At 32.7% G+C, this 19,295-nt stretch overlaps 2 protein-coding genes across 3 annotated transcripts; both read right to left on the bottom strand.

The window, feature by feature from the left end:
* Positions 1 to 915: 915 nt before the first annotated feature.
* On the bottom strand, positions 916 to 4,482 carry IBR1 (indole-3-butyric acid response 1). The gene is made up of 6 exons (XM_039037991.2): positions 4,141 to 4,482; positions 2,610 to 2,726; positions 2,055 to 2,189; positions 1,582 to 1,707; positions 1,372 to 1,473; positions 916 to 1,276 (listed from the first exon to the last, which is right to left on the bottom strand). The coding sequence occupies exons 1-6, from the start codon at positions 4,276 to 4,278 to the stop codon at positions 1,127 to 1,129; spliced, it is 768 nt and encodes a 255-aa protein (XP_038893919.1). The 5' UTR covers positions 4,279 to 4,482; the 3' UTR covers positions 916 to 1,126.
* A 1,556-nt stretch (positions 4,483 to 6,038) lies between these two features.
* LOC120084217 (EH domain-containing protein 1-like) lies at positions 6,039 to 12,356 on the bottom strand. 2 transcript variants are annotated; one of them, XM_039040121.2, is made up of 16 exons: positions 11,845 to 12,356; positions 11,673 to 11,752; positions 10,958 to 11,026; positions 10,814 to 10,871; positions 10,173 to 10,228; positions 10,038 to 10,080; positions 9,893 to 9,954; positions 9,594 to 9,707; positions 9,359 to 9,461; positions 9,215 to 9,264; positions 8,532 to 8,660; positions 8,141 to 8,392; positions 7,976 to 8,055; positions 7,477 to 7,603; positions 7,212 to 7,355; positions 6,039 to 6,575 (listed from the first exon to the last, which is right to left on the bottom strand). In XM_039040121.2, the coding sequence occupies exons 1-16, from the start codon at positions 11,927 to 11,929 to the stop codon at positions 6,390 to 6,392; spliced, it is 1,638 nt and encodes a 545-aa protein (XP_038896049.1). In that variant the 5' UTR covers positions 11,930 to 12,356; the 3' UTR covers positions 6,039 to 6,389. The 2 variants fall into 2 exon arrangements, with proteins under 2 accessions (XP_038896049.1, XP_038896050.1); XM_039040122.2 differs by having other exon boundaries at positions 10,038 to 10,077; positions 11,845 to 12,140.
* Positions 12,357 to 19,295: the final 6,939 nt, after the last annotated feature.

Genomic DNA, 19,295 nt, shown 5'->3' with positions numbered 1-19,295 from the left:
ATGAAGATGGTGGAATCTTATATGCAAGAAGAAGAGAGATTAATGTACTGTGCAAGAGCCAAAGAATGAGATTGTTACACTCAATCCTTTCAAGTAATGAAATGGCATAATATAGATTAATTTTTTTTTAAATCATAATATTACCCAACTTTGTTTCAAAATCACATTTGAACTAGAAAATCTTTAGAATTTCAGACAAAAATGAATATTTTAATTACCATGCTGTTCTAAGTCATCGTCCTTCCATATTTTGATTTTCATTTGAAATTCTAAAGGATTTTTATTCCAAAAATAGTTTTGAAATGTTTATGACATGTCAAAAATAATATTTATTATATTGTATGTTTTTAAAGCTCAAGCACAATAAAACCAAACACAAGTTGGAAAAAAAGGGCAGTTTTTTTTTTTTTTTTTTTGAGGCGCATTATATATAAATGTAATACAGCATAGTTGATGTGGAAATATGAAAAAAAAATACCTAAACACAAGAAATTTTACATTTAGACTTAGTAAATTTAATTTTTTTTAGTTAATAAAGAAGAAAAACCTCAATTGTTACCATTTTAAAAAATAATGAAAAAAACCCCAAACTCAGAGCCTAACGCATTGGGACTTCAAAGAAGGTGCACATCTAAAGGCAACTAATTATTTTGTAAGCCTAGTGCGAGACGCCATACCTGCACCTTGAGCCTAGGCCAGCATCCAAAGGGCTTTTTAAAACACCTCGTAACACAGAGAATATTTTATATAATTTAGTCTATAATGTAATATTGATTCAAGCAAAATGAAAAATAAATCAACCCATCAAGTATTCAGGACGAATCGAAAAAAACACTTCACTTAGATAAACAACACAACCAAAAACTGCACTACCTTCTTTCTTGGAGATTAACGGGCAAACAAGAAGTTGCCATATTTACACATTAAATATCACTATAAAATTTATTGAGATAAATGAGATTTCTTTTTTTTCTGTTACAAAAGCTAACCCAAAATAAGTAAGAAGGCAAAAAGGCAAACGAGAGCTTATATAGATATTTATTTCTGAATTCCTAATCAAGAAAGAAAACCAACCAACACCCTCCAGTTCTAATTTATTTAACTTGAGGATACAGTGCAAAGGAGCCTAGAGTCTGGAAGGCATCCCCCCAGCTACAACCAGAGTTTCCCCGGTAATATATGAAGCGTCGTCTGATGCCAGGAAGGCAGTGGCAGCAGCCATGTCTTCAGTCGTACCAAGCCGGTTGAGTAAAGTCTTTGACTCAACCCCCTTCCTCTGAATTTGGTTCAAATCGAATGATACTATCTTTAGAACTTAAAACATATTTACCAGAGCAATAAAAAGGCCAAGGCATTAAAACAGTTACTTACAACGGCTTCATTAGTCACAAGAAAACCAGCAAAGTGTGTTGGCACGAAACCAGGAGCGACACAGTTTACACGAGTGTCAGGGGCCATCTCCGCAGCAAGAGCCTGAAGGAAATCAATCAAGAAGAATAATAAGCAGAAAAATATATAGCTATTTATTATTCAAAAGTTACAAGAGTCGGAGAAAAAAAGCATGTAAAGCCATTGTTTAACCTTTGTCAGTCCAAGAAGGGCTGTTTTTGTCACTCCATACATGGCCAATAAGGCAGAAGGCTGGTATCCTTCAATGGAGGAAATCAGAACAACTGAAGAGCCTTTCTGCAAGTGAGGAGCTACTTCCTGTGGCAGAAATTTACAAAATTCAAATATATACACAAGTAGTGTTCTGATAGGAATGATATTAGAGGCTGTTATTAGAGTATTAAGGGTGTATTAGTAATTAGCTAGGGAGTTTGTTATACTTGTGGTTATAAATAGAGGAGGAGAAGAATAGAGAAGATAGGCAATATTTTGGTGAGTGAATAAGGACTTGAGAAGTTAGGAGAGTAGTACAAAAGACGTGTTAAGTGGACAAATAATCGAACTCTCATACAAAATAGAATGCCATCTCAAATAGAAATATTCTTTATTTTCAAAAAGCCCTGAATCATGACAATATTCTGAAAAATTGTGCTTCGGTGTAGTACCTGCAGAAGGAGGACTGAAGCTTTAACATTTATGTCCCACAGTTTTTCAAGGACGGATTCTTGAGTTTGCAAGATGGATTCGACTGATGGATTGACAGCTGCATTCGATACAACTACATCTATTTTTCCATATTTCTGTAAGCAAACCAATGAATGTCAATTAACCTCAAACTAATAACTGAAATATGCAATGGGAAAGAGAACAGGTACATATATACAGGTTTCTTACCCAAAAGAAAACTGTAACATTATTGTCTTATTGATAACACCATATACAAGAGCAGCGAGTTAGAGATACTGTAGCAGGATTACATCATTGACTCTGAGCTTGATATGACTTTATTCTTAATTATCAACAAAAATACAAGAGAAATAACGAAAATCTGGCAACGTTTTTTAGTTAATGAAATGAGAATTTTAATTGTCTTTGGAAACAAAAACCTTATGAGTTTGAACCTACCAATAACGTAATGTTAAAGGATCATCTATTATAACCACTTTCAGTTTTCACTAGGTTCAGGAGAACTTAGAAAGCAAGCATAAAACTACTGTCACCTGAATAGTCTTTTCCACCAGATTCTTCCTTTGCTGTGCATTTGATACATGACAAACGATCCCTAACACTTCAAGTCCTTGAGCTTTGAGTTTTTCAACTGCCTCGTCGACATTTATCTATAAGAACATTTGATTTGAGAAGAGTTCATAAAACATAAAAGTAAATGCAGAAGTAAATTCATTGTAGTTAGTAGAGGTAATGAGGTTAACGAGTAAAGTGAAAACAAACTGCATTTAAGAATTGTGATCAATTGGATCGAGTTCTTGTGCATTTAAAATTACTACTCATTCTTTTGTTTCTTGTTGAAAAAAATTACTACAAATTCATAAGCCCCAAAAAAAAAGAAATATTTCAAAAGTACTTCAAAAAGAAACCATCTGTAAGAACAAAGTATAGGGAAACCAAAAAAGAATTAAGCAAACATGTCACCATTGAAGTTTCGTTCGCAAAACCAGAAAGTTGTTGCTGATTGCTGAAAACAAATTCGAAATAACCAAAATATATCTAGTTTTTTAATTCTTGCCTTCCTTTCCTCCGACTCCGTTTCCTTTTCTCCATTTGCTCATTATTATCATTATTATTGAATAGTCAGGAAGGATGCACTAATGGCCAACAACAGGAATATGACTAAGAAATGAAGCATCCACAAACTTTATGTTATAGTTTCCATAACATTCATGATTTATGCTTCACATAAATATTGAATAGAAAAGTTTTTATCTCCTGCTGTCCATTTAAGTCTTCAACATTTTGTACATCAACCAGTTATTAAAAGAAAATGACACTTTACCATAGAACATATATTAACCAAATTGATAGAAGTGGTTGACAGTAAGATTCTTGTTTAAGTTGATATCTTGTCTACTTTATGTTTATCATCGCTACTCTTTATGAAGAAAATTTCTTCTCTCTATGACAAGAGATTAGAAGGTGAGCTTTTAAGTGTGGTGTAGAAGCTATATCCAATAGTATTGAGCTATCTCAAATTTGGCAGCAAAAAAGAAAACTTAAATCCTATCTTGATTCTTCAATTGTCTAATTCATTCAATTTTTCATATTCATAATCCAAGATGCCGTCTTAACTTTTGAAATTTCATAAAATCTGTTTTCTGTCCTTGTTGGTAAAATTTTTTGTACTACACCAAACAGACATCTGATATGATCTATGTTCAAACACTGTTGTGTATTTCAAAGCACAAATCCAACATTGTGCTTTCCCTATAGAGATCGAAAAGAGTATACAAAATTCAAAAGAAAAGACAGAAAATAATTGATAAAATAAAGACTAAAATCAAATAAGGCGAGATTTAAGTAACTAAGAGAAGATCTGAGGCAGAGGTTAAGATTACAACGAACAAAGTCATCCTGCAAGTAATATTGCTTTCTAATGAAAAGAAAGAGTTCGAGAATCGTCGTTCCGACTTGATCAACGTAAAACGACGATTAGAAGTCGATGATTTAAAAAACCTCAAGAGAATCACAAAGGAAAACAGCAGAATCAAGGGCGTTGATTAGGGAGTATGAATTAACCTGTCTGCGGGAAGAAATAACGACGGAGGCGCCTTCCAAGGCGAGACGGTGAGCAATTTGGAAGCCGATACCTTGAGTTGAAGCAGTAACAATGGCGACCTTCCCCTCAAACCTTTTCCCCATCTTCCTATTATCCATTTTTTGGCTCTCCGTTCAACAAATCTCGGGCCGAGGTTTTCTGATCAATGCCTTATTATTATTATTACTATTATTTATATACTTTTGCCGGGAAGGATTGGTTTTTTCTATCTAAGAAGTAAGAACAAGATTGGGATATTGAGAATCGGATATTTTAATTATGAGAATATTTTAGAATGGTTAAATGAATTAAAATATTTATATAATATAACAATTTGATAGAATGTGATATTTATTATATTTATAAATATTTTTACTAGTTTTATAATTTAAAATAATTTTTTAATATTTTAATAAGTAATGTTATTATCTCCCGAATATATGTTTATATAGAGATAAGAAAGTTGAATTAGAATCCTAGATTCAAATTTGAAGAATTGAATTTAATGGGTTATTATCGTATTTATTTTATTTCATTAATGCTATCATGACATCATCAAGTTTCTTTTTAATTTGACACGTGAATAGGAGATGGATGAATCTTTTACCAATCTTAATTAGAATCCTAAGCATAGTTTTATGGGTTATATCATATATTTTTGAGATGTAAATCTTTTACCTCTAGATCGAAAATATATAATATAAATAATAAAATTATGCTTAGGTTCACTTGTTGCCATCTATATAACATTTTTTTTTTTAAAGAAACATAAAACTACAACATTATTCCTATGACAAATAACCATATAAAATGCCCTTTTCTTTGTACCTTTTCTTTTTTTTTTTTTGTAAGACTTTTTTTTTCAACAAGTAATTCTCAAGACCAAAACATTTTTTTAATCTTTTTAACTTTTCTTTTCCAAATTTATATTTCTTTCACAAACACAGTAGCAAAAACAAAATTTTGTATCTTATTTTTCCTTTTGATTTTCTTTTTAATTTTAGACCTTTCCATCATACATAATAGCGCAAACAAAAATTTATCTCTTATTTTTGTTTCCAATACTAGTAATTCAATTTTGAACTCATGCAATCCATTAAACAAAAATTATACACCACATTTCATAGAAATAAATAAAATACAGTTTCAATATGTCACAAAAAAATGGTTTCTCTTGCAAAAGAGATTAAAGTTTTTTTAAAAAAATTGAAATTAATTTTTTTTATTACTTATAAAGAAAATATTGAACCATGTCAAAATAGAGTTTTGAAAATCCACAATTTTATTTTCGTAGATAAAGAGGTAGCTTTGTTATCTCCAAATTAAAAATTTTATTCAAATTACATCATATATTAATTTTCTTTATTCATATATTTTTATACTTTGTTCTATCTTTCTATAATTTAAAATTTCATGTCAAATATTTAAAATTTAAACTTGATTATAAGTATAATTATTCAAAATCTTATTCCCCTATTAAAATTTGTCTCAAAAACTTTTTAGCACATCAATAAATTTCATTTACACAGTAAATTAACTCAAAACAAGAGACATTTACTAATTATTCAAGTTCATAATAAATATTTACTAATTAAATTCAATGAAAAATAAATTTAATCAAAATTAAAATTGTCATTAAACTTTAGTAGACATTTCAAGCTACATGTATCGTACATGCCTTTCAATGAATATAAATACGTGATATCGTACGTGTCTTTCAATGAGTATAAATACGTGATATTTATATTCAATTAGAGGTTTTTTTTTTTTTTTTTTCTAGAAAACCACAAAAATATTTTAACCAATAAAACCAAGCTTAGATATTTAATATATCTTCCTTGGTTCCGTCATCTTGGTTTTAACGATTTATTTGGACCAATTGCACAAATGGAGTTACCATTAATAAAACATAATAAATTATCTTACAACAAGCCACGAACTGCCAACAAACTCTCAATAGAAAAAGCAACTATTTTCACCCATGGAATGAACTACGAAGAACCCCATTCTCTTTTAGTTTCTATAATAAACCCAAAAACTTGAAGATTACATCAAAATGCTCAACCACGAGATACACATACATTTGAGCATTAATTGAAAGGAAGATAGAAATAAAAAGATAATAAAAAGTTCCCAAAATTTTGAATTCTAACAAAACTTTGCATCATCAACTTTCATTGCAAGTAGCAATGCAATTAGAGAGATTGAGATTGATATTTAATATTTTTTTTTACTCATAAGGATTTTTGAAGTTCTTCAGAAGCTCTGGGATGTCATAGCCAAGCATGTCATCCACAGCTTGAATCATTTTAGGCTTCAATTTCTCAAATTTATCAATACTATACCCATTTAATACCTCCCTAAAATGCTCCACATTTGGGAAGTCCCCGGCCGGTAGGTGGTACTCCCTTTGAACCTGTGAAAACCCGAGCTTTCAGTTATGCCTCACATAGAAATTCATGGAGATATATATCTGGTTAAATTATAAAAAGTCTAAAAAAAACAAAACAAAACTTCGTATTTTGTACGTTGTTTCAAAAGTGCCCCTATACTTCAAAAGTTTCAATATTATCCTTCACTTTTCATAAATATTTCAAAGAATTTCTCACTTATTATGATTTACACCTCACATAGAAATTCATCGAGATATATATCTAAGTAAATTATATAAATAAATAAATACCCCTAAATATTACACTTTGTTTCAAAATTACACTACACTTTCAAAAGTTACAATATTATCCTTCATTTTTCATAAACATTTCAAAATCATCTTTGGAGTAGAATGCTAGACGAAAATTGAGACCTAAAATAGTGTGACGGTGATCTAAAACAAGGTGACGATCCAAATTTTTGTTCTAGGGCAATGTCACACCGTTCCAAGTCTCCTCTCCGGTACCAAATTGAAATTTGGTAAAAGGTCAAGAGTAATATTGTAACTTTTTGAAAGTATAGATGATATTTTTTAAACATAGGACAAAGACGAGAAAGTTAAAAGGGTTTTTTTTTTTTTACAACTTAACCTATACATATAGAGAGTGCGCTTAGCTACCTTTCCAAATTCATCTTCAAGATTATCAATAAGCCGTTGTTGAGTTTTAGCTTTGCCCATCATGGCAGGCATCTCCTTTTTAAGGTGGCTGATTATATAGGCATGAATCTTAGCCGCTCTGGCGCGTTTTACAAATTCGTTAATCTGGAATGTGAGAAAATCAAAACTTCGTTATCTAGGCCATAGTGATGCCAAAAGGGAAAAAAAGGTAGATATCAATGCTTATTGCATATGCACTCAAAAACATGTATTTTTAGAATTATACCCGACGGTCACATGCTTTCTTTGGAATATCAATCAAGTCTGCTAAGAGGTCATCTTGTTCCTTCACAAAAAGATCGCGACCAATTGGGCCAACAGAGGCTTCGTTAACAGGCTTATCGTTAAATGACCTGATAAAATCAGATAATAAAGTTAACCAAGAAATGCTAGAAAATGATGATACCGATGAAGGTCAGAGATGAGTCATGTAGAATTGGATTAAAAAACAACTGGAATGCTGAGGAATGTAATAGCACTCAAACTGTCATGGATCAGTTAGGAAGCAGACGTTATAGTTTATATAAATCAGTAAATATGGTAGACGATCGAAGTAAATCAATTGAGAATCAAAATGGTTGAGGTCAACATCAAACACAATATCCAAAAGAAATATCAAGTTAACAATAAATTAAAATAATTAAACGACAACTATGTAAACTGCAACCCCCGTCAAAACACACACACAGACACAACTATAGAGTAGAGTGAATCAAAGAACCTACCCAATATAAACACGAACGACTTCTGGAGTATTCAACACTTTACCGAGAGACCACATCAATGCTCCATATACTCTCATTAACTAGAATGATGGAAAGTAAAAATTATACATTATATACAATCCTCCAGTAAAGGACAATGCAAAGAAGAAAATAATTAAATCTTACTTGTTGAGTATCAACTTGATCTGCTTTATTGAGAACAACTCGAATCTTATCATCTTGACCACGAAGAGATCCTATCACACGCTTGAACTCGTCGCTGATATCCAGTTTATGGGGATCAAACAAAAGAAGGATGAGATCGCATTTTGCTGCAAACCATGATATAACCCCTGTGAAATCATAGCTTCTCTGTGTGCGTTGCTTTTCCCCAGATAGAACCCCAGGAGTATCCACAAATGTAATTTGATCGAGGAGCTGAAAGTATAGGTGAAAAGTATTAGCTTCATTATACCAATTTAGCAAAATGAAACTGCAACTGCATAAATTTAAGAGGAAAAAAATGAACTGACGGTATTAAATTTTTTTAACTAAGCCATTAAAAACTTCAACATACAGGATGCGGCATTTGAGAACATTCAAACTTTGACAAGAACGCTCCACCAAAGGTTGTCAAACCAGAGAATGGCATGTCTGCTTGAACAGCAATAGTGTTTCCGGGAACACTTCTCTCATCTGGTCCAGACTGAGTAGAAATTCACAATAAACCAATGGAACCATGAACGTGTTAGCATATGCCCCCTTGTTAAGAATATATCATCCAGTTTGATTACATGAGTAAAGTTTGGGGATTATTTGGCCCGACGAGTTGGAGTTAGAAGAGTGGAATTATGAATACCACTTCTTGTTTGGTAGAAGACGTTCACAACTCAAACTTTACAACTACACTCCTTACCCCAAACGCCCCTTTGATGACTCAAAATTTTATCTGATTTTGGGTTATCGACTAAAGTAGTTTCGGTGAAAACAAACTTCACACAGTGGGAAGTAAAACAAAACTTTAAGTCTTTTCTGCCAACTTTTCTTCGGTTGAGAACTGATAAAAAACACATTCAACAAGGAGAAAAAAACATATAAAAGTGAATATGGAATTAGACACACTAAATCCATATCTTTCCTTAAACAAAAAAACAAAGAGGAGAAAGATCATCTGCAGTGATAAGCAAATAGTTTAACACAATACTTATTATTGATGAGTTCAATACTATTATTTAACAACAAAGAAAGGGTTTCCCTTACCATAACTACTACAAATCTATCAGTTGTTGGCTCAGGTCCTATGTGAGCTCCTGAAAGAAAAAAAAAAGATTAAATAAATAATAAGTCATAATTCAAAGTTTATATATGCAGATTACAAAAGGTGATAAAGAAAATTCAACTCACCTGGATAATTACATTTTAACAAGTGTTTGATGAATGTTGTCTTTCCAGTTGAATATTGGCCCAGCAACATTACCATTGGCTTAGCATCAAAATCACTGCTTGTCTGCAAAGTCAAAAAGAATTTGAAAGGCATTGAAGGAGAGCATTATACACAATGTCAGTAACCTTGCAATAACTCTTCTTCCATCTTTACTTAAAAATTTTAAGTGGACAAGATGTTTCCCAATCTACTCACCAGGAATGGGGACACAAAATCATTAAACCGATAAGTAGCTTCCAGAGGCTTCAGCTTTTCATTGTACAGTTTCTTCAAACCGTCAATTATTGATGTAACCGCAGTATGGGATATCTTAACAAGAAATAATGCAGAGGATAACATTACCACAGATGAATAGGTTAACATTTGCAATTTCATATCATTATTATCATGCAAAAATTAGATCTGGAACAAATTAAAAAATGTCTAAAACAAACATAACAAACATAGGCAAACTAGAAAAAGAAAAAAAGTCAACAGAAAAGAACCCATAGTACCTTGCTCCCAGATTTTGAAGCAAACCATGGATTTGATGACGGTGGCATAGGTTGAACAGTTCCTAAATTAGCAGAGTACCAATTTAAATCACAGACCAAGTTGGCAATTTTATAATGGGAATTCAATGATCAGAAATTTTCCAACCATTTGTTTCGTGTTGGCTAGATATTGTTAATCTCTTAGTCTTCTGAAAAGAGAATCAGAAAAATGATAAGCTTACATTAATTTTTCTGTATTCCAATGGAAATTCAACATTGTCAGATGAGTGATATTACTTACAACAACTAAAGCGTCCAAGCCTTCTAGCACTGGAAGTTTAATTTCCTCCATGCCGGCTGTAAGGAAATAGAACGGCGTCAATTTATAGTGAACAGTAAACAAGTAGTGCCTTTTCTTTGCAAAGTGTTATGTAAGCACATGAACACAATGTTTGAATTCAAAGAAAGCACTTTCTGGTTACAATCTATGAATCAGATTTATCCGTTTCTACCTGAACCTTTCACTAATAGTTTTCAAATAATCTAGCTCAATAATATGCAATAAAATCAATCAAGGAACCAACTATTAGAGGATGGATTAACTGGTCAGAAATAATTACTGGCCCTGAATCACAATATTATCACCTGGGCAGTCTACAAGAAATTTGCTTAGATTATGCTTCCTCTTGAATTATATACCATGAAAGCATTGTCACATTTCGAGGATTAGGAAGATAAAGTAAAACTAATCTATAGACCTAACATACCACTTATTTAAATACTGACATGCCACAGAATTAAAGATTCTGGCAGAAGATATCTGTATTATTTGATGTCTTGAGCCAGACCAGAAATTCATCGGTTACAATCAAGAATAAAAGCCAAAAGAACTTCAAATTGTTAAAAGTAAAAGACAAATATGAAACACATCATTCAACTTGCCTGCTTTCTTGAGGATGTCTGAGTTCAGGTCATACCCTGCTTGTGCTAAAGAAATAAGCTGGTTGTTATCAAAACAATGTTAGAATTAGAAAAAGCTCCATGTACTGGTTAATGTAATAAACTCCAAATAAAGTAATATAGAACCTGCATAGCAGTAACGAACTCATTGAACCCTAAATATCCTTGTCGTTTGGAGTCTGCAATAGCCCAAACCTTTAAACAGGAAATGAAATATCACATTAGTTTCACTTATGGCATCGTAGAAAAGGGAAGAAGATGTAACTCAAGAATCCAATACATATCATACACCCAAATAAGTAAACCCCCCAAAGTTGTGCTTACGATCCGAGCAAAACTCTTTACTCAATGTGCAACTACCCATGTCATACAAAGAAAAACAGACAGCACAAGCATATACTCGATGCAATAAATGCAGTGTTAGCATTTAACTTATTGATGCATATATAGTTAAAATGCTCCTAAGTTTACCATAAAAAAAAAATCCTCAATCGTGACTTGGAAAAAAAGATAGAAAAACAATAAGCACAAAATTTTTAAAAACAAAACCAAATGAAAATCTATGACCACATAACAAATGAAAGTAAAAATAATATTTGACCAAATAAACAAATAAAAAAGTTTCTTGAATTCTCGTTCAAATAAGAAAGTTTTCAATACTGATTATCCACCCCTAAGCACATCGAATTCGGACATCCTACTAAAAACATCGAAGTTAAACTTAACAACAATTAAAATGAACAGAAAAGGATCACAATTCTCTAATCTATCCAGTATCCAGGCGTCAACGCTAGATTGAGCTATTAAACTCAATGGACTTAAAAAAAAACAAGTGGGATACCTGTTTGAGCTCAGGGCGAGAAAGATGAGACATGGAGAAGAACTGTATGGCATCATTTCCAGTAACACGACCATCTCCATCTACACGGAAAGAGAAGAACAGAAAACAAAACGATAAACATCGTTGATGAGTAAAATAGAACAAGAAACACCGATTGAGGATAGAAAAATACCTGAGTCGGCCAAACCGAACCATTCCTGAAAGATCTTAAGCTGCTCTTTCGAGCAAGACCCGATCGCACCCGATCCAATCTCCATCTTTGAAACAGAATCAGAGAAATGAAATTCAAAACTTGAAAAAGATCCACCGGATTATCACGACTCTACAACTCTCTCTACTATCAACTCTTCTCTGATTTTTATCCTTTTTCTTCAGTTCTGGCAACTGTTTTGGCGCTCTGGGATGAACAAAATTGAAACGCACGCCGTTGCTAGAAACGACGCCGTTTCAACTCGTTTTTCTCGGGGCTGGGAAACGGCTGAGTGGCGGAGCTATATTTGTGTGTGACGCGATGTATTTTGAACAGGTGTATCGTTTGAAATTGAATGGTGAGGATGGATGTATTATGGGGATGTGATCAATCGATTGATTTGGTCTGTACACGTGTAGTGAAGATCAGGAAGATTGTGGTAGGGGCTTTTACAGGGGATTTCTATTTTACTTATCCACCAGATATTTTTGAATGAGAGTGAGTGAGAAGTGCCCGTTTAAAGTTTGAACAAATCTAGTGAGTGGAGCCCACATGTACACACTGATTGGTGGATGATGAAATGAAGTGGGGTCCGCAGCGGGACAAAAAGTTTGAGATGTGTGTTTTTCAAATTTTGAATTTTGTCATAAAGTTGCCACGTGTTAGATTGAATATTGATGGGGTTCAACATTCGGTCCAAACTGACGAACCGGACCCAACCTGCTGTTTCGGTCTAGTTTTCTAATTTTTTGAGTTCTTTGGTTCATTCACATTGAGAATTGGTTATCTCTGTCATGTCCTTGGTTCAGTAGTTTAAAAAACCATAAAAAATCAAACCAATCTGAATTTTATTTATATATGGGATAAAATGCACTTTTGATTTTTAAAATTTCAAATCAAAATGATGACCTTGCCTATTTAAGTACGGGCTTGATGGTAATCATATTTGATGATGTGTTAATTGTATTTGATTACTTGAAAAAACAATTACAAAATTAATTTTAAGAAAAGTTAAAAGAGATATAAAATAGGTTAAGTAAAGACTTTTTTTTTTTTTGCTCATCTTCTCCGACCTCTTCTTAGTTCCATCACAAACTAGAAATCAAGGATGGATCCTCGTCTTCTCAATCCCAATCATGGTTCGAAGAACAAGGTTGATGGATTAAAGGGATAAAATAGATGTTTCCCATTGCTTCCCATGTAGCACCAGTATTATACATAACAACCTCAATGGCCGGACTGTTGTAGAGCCATTGTTGATTGCCAAATTTGAAATTATGTTTAGAGTTTTCGCCAAATTCGAAATTATGTTGGGGCTTGAGGGATGGAATAGTCATTCGTCGTTGGTGGATTCTTTTTGTTTGGTGGTTTGGTCCAAAGAGTTTCAAAATGTAAACAAGGGAGGATCACAAATGATGTAGTATTTCATTGATGATAATAATCAAGCACAATGACTTTTATATAAAAGGTAGATTATGTAAAAACTAATAAACAAAATGTACAACTGACTAACAAACTAATGAAAATAAACTGATCAGCTGTAATAAATATAAATACATAAATCCCAGCTTAATCAACTCTCTTAATTACTCCCCCCTCTCCCCCAAGTCTATATGGTGAGAAGAGCATACATTGAGTTTATCTTTTAGAGGAAGAAACTTTGTAATTGAGAGTGGCTTGATAAACACATCTGCAATTTGTCCATGAGCTAGAAAATGTTGAATTCGAACTTTCTTTTGTTGTACTAGATCTCTCACAAAATAATGTCAATTCAACATGTTTGGTGCTAGAATGAAGAACTAGATTGGCACTTAAATGAACAACGTTCAAATTTTCACACCATAGTATTGGAGATTGACATAATTAGCAATTTGAATTATCGAACAAAGAATTTAACCAAATCAGTTCTTAAAAAAAAAAAAAAAACTAAACTTTTGTATTTTGCTTCTGTACTAGATTTTGATGTTACTGTTTGTTTCTTTGAAGCTCATTGCATTAAATTCCCTCAAAAATAAATACAAACTCCTGAAGTTGATTTTTTATCATCTAGGTCTGAAGTCTAGCCAGCATCAGCAAAACCATGAATATTTAGATCTTTTGATTTCTTAAACAACAAACCATGCTCAAGAGTTCCTGCCAAATATTTGAGAATATGTTTTACTGCTTGCCAATGGAATTGATTTGGAGAATGCATGAATTGGCACACTTAGTTACATATTGCAAAGCTCTAACTATGCTCCTATATAGTCGAATATCATCAAATCTTTCACCATGATTTGCAGACAGAACTGAGTCGCTAACCATAGGAGTATATATTGCTCTAACATCTTGTATCTTTGCCTTATACAAAAGTTTTGAAACATATTTCTTTTGTGAGAGAAAAAGACCTCGAGCTTCTGGGTATGAAACTTCAACTCCTAAAAAATAATTTAACAAACCAAGATTTTTAAGGGAGAACTAATTAGTTAAATCAACAATGAGTTTATCAACCATCTATTTTGAACTACCAGTGATGACAATATAATCTATTTATACTAGAATGTAATAAAATATTATATTTTTATGATAAATCAGAAGAGAAGAATCAACTTTAGAATTTGTGAATTCCAGTGAATGTAGAAAAGAAGTCAATCTATCAAACCAAGCATGAGGAACCTGTTTCAAATCAAATAATACTTTCTTCAGTTTACAAACCATTATAGGAGCTTTGAAGTCTATGATACCTGGTAGTTGAGCCATATATATTTCATCTTCTAACAATCCATGAAGACATGCATTATTTATATCAAACTGTCTTAATTCCCAGCCATAATATAAAGCAAAAGTAAACAAAACTCGAATTTTACGACATAGCTAAATCTTTCAGTGTAATCAACATCTGTAACTTGATTATATTCTTGAGCTACTAACCTTACTTTATTTTTAGCTATAGATCCATTTGAGTTTCTTTTGATCTTGAATACCCATTTGCATTTAATCACCTTTTTATTAGTTAGCTGTGGCTAAAGCCCATGTTTCATTTGCTAATAAAGCATTGTATTCCTTTATCATTGCTTTTACCCAGCACGGACATTCTAGAGCTTATTTAACATTTGGAGGCTTAATGTCAAGATATTCCACTAACAATACCGTGGGCTTAAAATTTTCATTCTTTCCCCTTGTAACCATTTGATGATTATTAACAACATGAGATCAATCAAGCAGAGGTGCAACATTGAATGAACTCTCACTGTTAATAGGATCAAAATGATTTGCAGAGGAAGTTTGAGAAAGAGAAGGAGATGTAGTTGAGGCAGAGGTTGGTGCAACATTGAGAAGGGTTGTGAAGTATTCGAGGAAGGAACATCAGATGGAAGAGGAGAAGCTAAGGAACTATTGGATATTTGATTTGTACACAGATTAATAAAGTGTAAAGCCTCTGTTGAAGATGGATTTGATGGGTCATTGACTGGACATAAAGTTGATATACTAAGTTGAATAATGGATGGATAATTGGGTTGAAAAATTGGTAAGTTGCTTGGATTTGAATAGATATTTGAGGATGATTGTTTTGACTGAAGAAAGACATGGAAGGAAACTTTGTCTCATCAAATAAGACATGTTTAGACACATACAATCAGCCAATATTAGATAGGCATTTGTAACCTTTGTGAATGGAACTATACCTAAAAAGAATACAACGGGTTGATCTAAGATCAAGTTTGTGTTTGTTATATAATGATGGATCACATAGACAACCAAAGGTCTTTAGGAATGAGTAGTTTAGTTTTGTTCCAAAAATCTTTTCCAAGGGAGATATCTTTTGATGGACTAATGTAGGAAGTCTATTAATCAAATAAACTGCAGTAGAAAAAGCATCGTAAAAAAATTTAAGATTTAAAGAGCAATGAGATAATAAGGCTAAACTCATTTCAACAATGTCTATGTTTTTAAGGTTGAATCCTGCAGTGGAAGCGAGTGATAGCTTTGCTTTCGATTTTATTTTAGAAATTTAGAACGCAGAAAAGAATATGCATTCACAATGCAATATAGGTTAAGCATGAAATAATAAGAACTAGAGAGAAGAAGAAGGAAACTTACATTTGAAGTATTATGCAGTATATGTCCTAGTTTATTGTTTTGTGTACCTTACTTTGTATTATGGTTTGTATTTTACACCTCACTATCTTTAGGATAAGTGGAAAATTGTTGGGATTGATGCTATAAATCTCGTAGACTTCGTAGTTTGTAAATTATTTATACACAAATTATTTATTTAATACAATAAAGTTTTATTTTATTTGACATTTAATTTGCATTAACTCAATCTAATAAATTAGGATCCAAGGTTATTTTATGTAACTTAAACATGTATGCATTTGACATACAAACGGATCATATTTAAGTAATAACCTGAACGGTCTGAAGTATATAGATAAGATACTATGGATATGACTCGCTCTATAATTGTTACAATAGTTGTAAAGTGTTATAACTGATCTGATCTTGATCGTTCATGTGGAGACATGGAGTTTAGGTTCTTTGTATAGGACCGGATCACAAGATGATTAGTCTCTCTTTATAACACTATTACTTGAAGAGACTTACATTTCACTAGGATGATCAGAGGTGACTTGACTTTAATCCTGATAAGTTGTGAACTCTTGCCTATGAGGGCAATCTTTTGATCTGTATGGGTGAGAGTAGCCAGAATCGTCGACTCATTATGCCCACCATTTAGGGGAATTGTTCGAACAAGGAGCTGAGAATACAACAACACCAGATGGAATTCGTTCAATTCCGTCTTAAGGAAAAGTAGATGAAGTGCTCTCTTAAAGGCTGATTCCAAGTATTGAATAATGAGGCGTTTCACCCTCTCACTAGTTCGAGAGGGGTTAGTTTATAATTAGACTATAAACTATTTTGTTCGTTAGAAGAATCAATGGTATGTAAAGAGTTAGATGTAACTATAGGGATAAAATGGTAATTTGACCCAGTTGTAGTTATAAGCAATTAGTGAAGGGGAACTTACTGTCGATTGGTTATATACATAGACACAAAAATATATCTACAGTACAAAGAGTACAGTTATCGGTCATGAATGGAGTGACTCACAGTTAATGAATGTTGATTAATCTAATTAAAGAGTTTAATTGATTAATCTTGTATAACTAGAGATTTTAATTTGTAGATCCATAAGGTTTCCTGGTTAACTCACTAAGGATAAAAACAAGGGATAATGGTATTTGAAATAATTTGAATTGTTCAAATTATTTAAGGGAGCTGAAGCTATTAATTATATTAATATGATTAATTTAAAGTATAATGTATATTGATACATTATAATATATAGTTAATTAAAACATGATTTATAATTAAAGCTATATAGTATGCAAAAGAAATATTTGAATGAGATTAAAGTCTTATTCTTATAAATAAGATTTATATAATTACTATAGGTTAAAATTTAATGTGAATATGATTCATATTAAAACTATAAGTTATATGAGAGATGTGCATTTTAATGTAATTAAAAAGCATATAATATGATCGTTTAATTAAGTTAGTTAATTAATCATTTATATTATAAAGTTTGTTATAATATAATGTAATTTTATATTATTATACCATTAATAACTCCCCACATAGGAGAGTTATTCTTCACGTGGATGGGAGTTAGAGTTGCTGGGTTGAAATCCTAAGCGCAACGAAAAAAATCCAAACCATTTTCAGATTTTAATAACAAATTAACGAAAATAAAATTTAGAATCTCTTACTTTCGTTGACGGCTCTAAAGGGCTTCACCAACTATTGGGTCTATATCTTGATTCCTCTACTGCAAATCAAGTGGAAGAGGGAATTTATCTTTGGAGGGAATTTTCTACCGATAAAAAATCTCAGAAAATCTCATAAAGTCAAAAGCCAAGAGAAAAAATTTTGGCCTTTTCTTCAGGGATGCCGAGAACGAACTAGAAAGAAGGAAGTTTTGGGAGAAGATCTCTCTCACTCCCATATAACTCCCCACATTAGGGAGTTAGTTACAACAAATTTATTTAAATTTATTTAACCAATAAATTAAATCAAACTTAATTTATTAAATTAAATAACAATAAATTCATTTAATTTAAAAATTAAATTAAATAAAAATTTAATTTATTAAAATAAATCAAATAATTATTAATTAATCAACTTAATTAATAGTAACTAAATATCTTATATTTAATTAAAGGTGCATTATAATCATATTCTAATACATCCCTCTCTCATGACTTATAGTTTTAATTCAATTAATTTAATTAAATCAAATCAAATTAAAATAAATTAAATTAAAATTAATTAATTAATTAATCATTAAATTAAATATCACATATTTAATTTTATTTTTTTGAGAATAGGTGATATTATTATACAACAACAAGGAGGATCTCATAGCCCAGATCAAGGCATCAAAGCAACAAAGCACAAGTAAAGACAAGACTCGACCGAAACAAAGCCAAAATAAACACAAAACAACACCATCCACTTGGGAGAAAACGGAGAAAAGGAAACAAAACCCCACCAACTAAGGCCAACAACCAAACAAAGAACATCGATATGTACAAAAAAAGGAAAAGCATTTGTAAACGCACTAGATAAGACCGAGAAGATTAACTCGCTAGGAAACAGCACGAGCACAAACTGTAGAGACCATAAGATGAAACAGAGCAGACACTGTCCTCGGTCTACCCTCATGAAGCTGGTGATTATGCTCCTGCCAAATGTAGTAGATGGAAGCACACCGGAAGACACGAAATAGCTTACTACGCACCCCCTTACCCGACCCCACTTGGCACAACCAACTCAACTTGACAACCCAACCCGCCACTCGATGAGTCGAACCCAACTGACGCAACACACCTAACCACACCTCTCTCCCATACCCACACTAACAAAATAGATGATCCCGCGACTCCACATTTCCCCCACACAAAAGACACCCTCCCTCTAACAACACATCCCAATTCCTCAACCAATCCTGCATACCCAACCTGTCCCTCACAGCTAACCACACACAGAAGGAGTGACGTGGAATACCACCCCTAGACCACAAAAGACCTGCCCAAGATACCCTAAGACGACGAGGATGCAAACTCTCCCACGCACTGGTGATAGAAAACTGATCACTAATACCCGGCATCCAAACCCAATAATCCTCCCCCCTCACCCTAGGCCCCATTACCTGAATAAGACCCCAGATCTCAAGCAACTCCCATGACATTGAAGGCCACCTCCAACCTCCCTCACCATCCATAAACTGATAACCGCACCTCCATACTACTCTCTGCATCATAGACCACCGTAGGCCCATATGAATCCATAATTGCACCCTCCCGACAACCAAGGATCCCATCAAACAAAACATGACCTTCCATTGCCCACCCACTAGATGTTTAAATCTATCCCTACAACGCAAG

This window comes from Benincasa hispida, chromosome 8 (genome assembly GCF_027475165.1).
Source record: "Benincasa hispida cultivar pf3 chromosome 8, pf3_genome.v1.1, whole genome shotgun sequence".
Taxonomy (NCBI): domain Eukaryota; kingdom Viridiplantae; phylum Streptophyta; class Magnoliopsida; order Cucurbitales; family Cucurbitaceae; genus Benincasa; species Benincasa hispida.
Note: the sequence above shows the minus strand (reverse complement) of the source record. Positions and strands in the feature narration are given on the sequence as shown.